Genomic DNA, 6,768 nt, shown 5'->3' with positions numbered 1-6,768 from the left:
AGACAGGGAAGCAGGCTCCCTGCTGAGCAGAAAGCCCAATGTGGGCTTGAACCCATAACCACTGAACCAGCCAGGCACCCCAAAAGTAATTTATATTTTAAAGAGAAAGACTATGGCACCTGGGTGGCTCAGTCAGTTAAGCGTCTGCCTTCGGTTGAGATCTTGATTTCAGGGTCTTGGAATGAACCCTGGCATCAGGCTCCCAGCTCAGCAGAGAGACAGCTTCTCCCTCTGCCCCTCCTCCCACTTGTTCTCTCTGTCTCTCTCTCTCAAATAAATAAAATCTTAAAAAAAAAAAAAGTAAAGAGACCAAAACAAAGTCTGGAAGGATGTGAATCGCTGTGTTAAAATTAAGAAGAAAAAGCTGTTTCTATTTTGAGAAGAGCCTCTTTGAAATGTATAATTAAAAGAAATAAAATGCCTGTAGAGTTAGGCAACAGGAGAGAATGGTCTTGGTGAGGGGCCCCCTTTCCCATAATCTTAGGAAGTGAGCAGACCCCCTGATGTCCTGTGTGTGTTCCCCTGCAGTAATACAGCCTCTTATTCTTTCTCTGATCTTATTTTTCTATGTAAAATGTGGTATCAGTGCAATCATTTTTTCTTTCTGGTTTGATTTTCAGGAAGATTTCGACGTCGATCACTTTGTGTCTGACTGTAGGAAGCGTGTCCAGCTGGAGGAACTAAGAGGAGATCTGGAACTCTACTATAAACTTCTTAAAATAGCCATGGTCGAGATCATCAACAAGGATTATGCAGATTTTGTCAACCTTTCCACAAACTTGGTAAACCTGAAATTCACAAGTCCTACACACACACACACACACACACACACACACACACACACACACTTTCTCTCTCCTTCATATTTATTAAAAGGGCAGAGTTTTTAGAAACCTTTCAGTTGATTACCCCACCAACCCCACCAGAAACTTGAAGAAATTACCAATTTCATTAATAAAAGAACTAAACTTTTTGGAATACATTTTTTTGTTTTAGTTTTTATTCATTTAAGGTTGCTCTAGTTTGATTGTTTCAAATTCATTAGTCAACAGTGAAAAGTAAAGGATAATAATACCCAAGAGGTTGTTTTATTAGTTGCTAAGTGATTACCCTGAAGTCTTCCTTGATTTAGACTAATTTGTAGGAGCAAATGTCCACCACTCTTACAATGTTTAATTTACTCCCAGGTATATCTGTTAGCCAGAGCTAGGTTGAGGGAACATTGGCCAATATTGATATTTAAAAAGTTTGGTTTTATAAAAATATAAGAATGATTTGCAGTGAGCTTATCAATTGTTTGTAAAAGCCATTTAGAAATGTTGAATTTTGTTACTTGGCAGAAAAGTCTCCTTGTTGATGCTTCATTTTGTTTTAAATCTGTTTGTCCAGAGAAGCACAGAAAGTTGCAGCTCCATGGGAATTTCAAGAAGCATTAAAATTAATGATGCACATTTGCTTTTGGGAAATATACCACTAAGATAAATATCCCAATAGGATTAAAAACCTAGAAAATTTTACTTCTGTTTAATTTCTATTTTTCTCAAGGCTTATAATAATGTTTAAGAGAGACATAGCCCGTCAGACTTTCACATCAGCTGGCTGAGTATCATCAATTACAGACAGAGAACTGTTCACCTTCTGTGAAAATTTTTCACATTCATTTAAAATGTCATCTAAAGGCAAATTGTTCTTAAGGAAGCTTTCGTTTCTCCTGACTTCCCTTATTTTTATAGTTTCATGTATTTCAACAGATTTTTTTCATATTCTATGAACAACATTAATGCCCAAATAACACTTCTGTTGTTTAGCTAGTTATGTAGCAAAATACAGTTGTGCCAAAAAAATAACTTAAATCTGGTACTGCTTTGATCGTTAAATAGATACGTCACTATTACTCCTTATCGTGATGTGTTTGTGCCAACCTGGTTTTGCCTTTAGGTTGGCATGGACAAAGCCCTCAATCAACTTTCTGTGCCTTTGGGACAGTTACGAGAAGTTCTGGTAAGTCCCCAATTAATGAAAACAGTCTGCTGTGATGCCTGTTGTCCTCGTTGGCTTTTCTCTAAGAATTCTTTTCATCTGTTAGTTTGGTGGTACTGGTGGTTGTATTTTAATGGTTCATGATTATAATATTCACCTTCAGAAGAGTTGTAAATGATTTTGTTTTTGCATATGCTAAAAACCTAAAAAAACATGTTCGATTTGAAGAAGACATATTCTCAGAGTAGACAACCTTAAAATGTCAGGGGAGAGGAAGCATATTTCCAAATTCAACTTATTAATGCCACTTTGGTCATATGTAAGTGGTTTCTAACTTACGAATGACTTGTATTTTAACAGTTTGTAATCTTGTAAATATCCCCCCCCACCCCACGTAATCTACGTGTGGTTAGGTTCCTGGGCTGATCTACAAAAACTGTGTAATCCCTAATGGAACTGAAGGATAATATAAATAAAATGTAATACTTAATAAATGTTACATTTGCATGTTCTCTCAGAAAAATCTCTGTTGTGGGAATGGGACTCCCCACCTCTAAGCCATTGGGAATAGGAACTCCACCTGGGTGAACAGTGGAGGGGCAGTTGTGGCATCACTTCTTACAGAAAACTGTGCTGCCCTGTCTCCCCTCCCGCCCCCCCCCCCGTCTGTGTCTGGTGCCCTGACTTACGGCCTCTGTCCATTTTGATGCCCTGTCGTAAACTTGTCATAAACGACACCATCCTTCCTTGTGTGTCTCCTCTAGCTTGAGTGGCCTCTTACGTCCCTCCCCTAAGACAGTGCCTGCATCCTAGAGAGAATATAAGGAGAACATAATTTAAGGGAAGACACAGTACATGATTAGAACCAAGAAAAATGCGGAGTGATGGAAATATCAGTACTGAGAAGCCTAGGGGAGGGGCAGGCAGGAAAGAGTTTGTGAAACAGGTAAAAATCTTGAGTTGTGCCTTGAGGTAGCCAATACTTTCCATGGTTTATGTCTCATTTGAATTTTACAAAATCTTGTTAAAGATACTTTTCCTTGGAATGGAAGGAATTTTCATGGTCCGCTGTTGGATTCCACACCAGCCGCTGTGGGGCTCTCCCACTGCCTCCTTGGTGTGCCTCTTCCTCCCAGGGCCTCATAGTGGTGTTGTTTCCCAAGCCTAGCCTTCCTTTGGCCTCCCACTCTTCTCTCGAACCCCCTCCCTGGAGGCAGATTTGCTCTACTCACACAGGCTCCTGTCCCGCCTCACCCCCTGCCATCACCGTATCCCCTCCCTTTTCCATGGCCTGTTTTTATGGCCACTTTGGTCCTGCTCAGCCACAGGCCTGACCTGCTTTTCTGGTCCCAACTCTGAAGCTGTTCTGTGAGATTCTCAGACCACTGAGGGATACGACTATATCTGTCTTCATTGCATCCCTGTAGGCTGCCACAATACTGACGTCCAGGAGGTGTTTCATAATGTTGATGGAGTGAATTAATTCACCTTCCTGTGGAATTTTTGTGATATGCCTACTTCATTCTAGTTGTTTCTTTTAACCTTTGTTTTGGCCCTAATTCCTAATTATCTCTTTATTCATTAGCTTCTGGACATGTTTCTCTACCTCTGTGCTCTGCCTTTTTCTGGTCTTCTGTTCTTCATTCTTGATTCCTGGTATTTCCATACCCACATTTCATCATCATGCATCAGTGCTTTGACATTCTTTCGTTCTCCAAAATATGCAGAATCTAAAGACTTCATCTCAGTGAAGTTGGCCCTCCATTCCTATTTCTGCTTCTCTCCAGAAGGAAGCCTGCAGTGCACATGGCTGTGTGCCTGTCTGACCCTGCCCCTGAGTGTGTGTGCACTTACATCTGCTCCCCATCCCCTCCCCACCTCGGCAGCTGTGTACACATGGCTTTCAGAGTCCGATTCGAGCCCCGTCGCATTTCCAGACTCTCCTGTACTTTGCTTCATATTATCTGTTCTCCATTCTAAGCTCCCTCATCCCCATAACTTTCACTGTATATGTCATTCTTCTTTTGGCCATGCGACCCTGCCTTCGTGTCATTATGCCCCCAGGTCATGAGTCCCCTCAACAGTAACTGTATCTGGTATATCATGTTTTTTTTTTTTTTTTTTTTTGGTCAATATCTGCATAGTACAGGTGCACAGGTATTAATTTCTGTGGAATTGAATGAGATGTAGGAAATTGATAATGTGACAAAACAATGTCTGTAATACATTTTCTTTATTATTCTTTTAAAGAGTCTCAGGTCATCAGTCAGTGAAGGAATTCGGGCAGTAGATGAACGAATGTGTAAACAAGAGGACATAAGGAAGAAAAAGGTACCCTCCAGTAGATTTCTTTTTTTTTTTTAAAGATTTTATTTATTTATTTGACAGAGAGAAATCACAAGTAGATGGAGAGGCAGGCAGAGAGAGAGAGAGAGGGAAACAGGCTCTCCGCTGAGCAGAGAGCTTGATGTGGGACTCGATCCCAGGACCCTGAGACCATGACCTGAGCCGAAGGCAGTGGCTTAACCCACTGAGCCACTCAGGTGCCCCCTCCAGTAGATTTCTTATGCTGCATGCCAGTTGAAGCCCTCTCCTCTTGTCTCCGTGAACTTGTCAGCACTATTCAGCTTTTTTCTTTTTTTTTTTAAATTTAGCTTTTTTTCAAAGCTCTCATGCATGTGCATTTTATGCATTATGTCACGTTATCTACCTGAAATAAGAAGACAGAATTTCAGAGGTACCCACACGATCTCAAGTCACCCACTTTTTCCAGAATAAGAAACAGTGATAACTGTTGTCGGTGCAGCGCTTGACAGTTAACGACTGTATAAATTGTCAGTGGCCCTGTAAAGAAAATAGGCCTATATTAGAGACTAGGGGAGAAGTGGGCTTTCCAAAGCAAACTCAGGATTCTGCCGTAGGTTTGCTGTTATTTTCTGATCCTGTGTTCTTTATGTTCTGGTGTTCACTTTAATTTTTTCAATTCCCGTAGTTAGCATGCGGTGTTGGCTTAGTTTCAGGTGTGTGAGACAGGCAACGGCTCTGTACATCTGAGGGCTCACCCCGGGAGTGTGCCCCTTAGTGCTATCTCCAGTTCCAAGTGTCCCCGATATCATTCATGATCATAACGATGTAGGGGCACCAGCGGGCATTGGGTGTCTGGGCTTCTGACTCTCGCCTGCTGCTCTGTACAATGTTTTCTATGTGTATTATTAGCATATTTGTTAAAATCTCAGTGGGGAGAAGCCTGTTTGAGGGACAGGCTTCTGTTTAATTCGCCTCTGGATCTCCTCACAGCTTTTGTCCAAAGAATGCTTGTCGTGCGCTTCCAGACAAAACAGTAAGCTTTGTGAGAGCAGGGTGTATTTCTTGCTTTATTTTCTCGTGCCCCCCCCACCCCCCGTCAGAATGAATATCGAGCTCCCAGGGGTGTTCATTATTATTATTATTTATTGAATGGATGACTTTGTATTTTTTTGTTCTTTAAGGATGAGAGTTTTCATAATGTCCCTCAACCTCTTTGATAATATTTGTAGTGTAAAAGGTCTTTAATGATTTGGTGCTTGGGCATATAGGTATATGCACATGTAAACTGAGAGGGCCAGTACAATCAGAAGCCAAAGTTAAAACATGAATAAAGGGCCATAAGAAAACAAATGGAGGGGCGCCTGGTGGCTCAGTTGGTTAAACGTCCGACTCTTGATTTTGGCTCAGGTCATGATCTCAGGATCATGAGATTGAGCCCCGCATTGAGCTCTGTGCTCAGCAGGATGTCTGCTCGAGATTCTCTCTCTCCCTCTGCCCTCCCCTGCACGCGCACATGCAGTCTCTCTCTCTCTCAAATAAACAAATCTTTTTTAAAAAAATAGGAAAGAAATGCCCATAGAAAGATTCAGGATGGGAAAAAAAAAGAAATAAGAGTATAGAATATGAGAAAGCAAAGTCTAGGGTTTTTTTTTTTCCCTCTATAAACTTGCAATAGAATATGGAAGTATGCTTATTCTAGAACTAAGATTTGCATTCTTGAGAATTCTGAGTTTCATAGAAATATTCAAAATACAGCATGCCCTATATATTTGAAGCTAACTTTTGGTCTTATATTTTCCTGCATTTAGCATGGGAAATAAAGATGATTAAGAGTAAAGATGGTGACGTTTTTTGTTTGCTTAATTTTTATTTTTATAGATGTGTGTGTTGAGGCTTATACAAGTTATTTGATCAGTGGAAAAGATTGAAAAAATCTTAAATTCACAAAGTTCGAAAGAAACCTCTGCACTAGAAGCAAGCAGGTAAGCATTTTTTTTAACTAAGTAGCACATAAATTAATACTTCACATTCAATCTAATTAGGCGGGGATGGCTTAGTTAGAATTCATTTCTGAACAAGAAGAAAATCCAGGTTTGTGGCTAGAATGTAGCTCCAAGAGAGTGGAGAGCATGAAATGGTGAAATCTATAACACGTTCCTATAAACGCTTTGGTTATAGACCACAGTTCCAACACGTCATTATGCTTGCAGTGTAAAAGTATATTTGGAATCACCTTCCCTGAGGACTAGCAAAGTCCGGTTGATCTTTAAGGCATATCTACCATTCATCTTGGTTTTTCTCCATCTCATTTTTTTTCCTAGACATGCCCAGAGTATTACCATTGATGTATTTTGCACCAGCATTATATTATTATGAAACAGTATAGGACATATCCAGTTGAAATTTACAAACAGGAAAGGAAAAACTTATGAAATAGGAAAAAAGATGATGGCTCTCTTTGTTATACTGTGATTGTCTTGT

The 6,768-nt window shown here is 40.3% G+C and overlaps 1 protein-coding gene across 1 annotated transcript; it reads left to right on the top strand.

Moving 5' to 3' along the window:
• Positions 1–556: 556 nt before the first annotated feature.
• Positions 557–6,251, top strand: LOC309860839 (conserved oligomeric Golgi complex subunit 2-like). The gene is made up of 4 exons (XM_082723280.1): positions 557–782; positions 1,939–2,001; positions 4,231–4,311; positions 6,166–6,251. Exons 1-4 carry the CDS (start codon positions 726–728, stop codon positions 6,196–6,198), a joined length of 234 nt encoding a protein of 77 aa, XP_082579406.1. The 5' UTR covers positions 557–725; the 3' UTR covers positions 6,199–6,251.
• Positions 6,252–6,768: the final 517 nt, after the last annotated feature.

This window comes from Mustela nivalis, assembly GCF_964662115.1.
Source record: "Mustela nivalis genome assembly, chromosome: 3".
Lineage (NCBI taxonomy): Eukaryota > Metazoa > Chordata > Mammalia > Carnivora > Mustelidae > Mustela > Mustela nivalis.
Note: the sequence above shows the minus strand (reverse complement) of the source record. Positions and strands in the feature narration are given on the sequence as shown.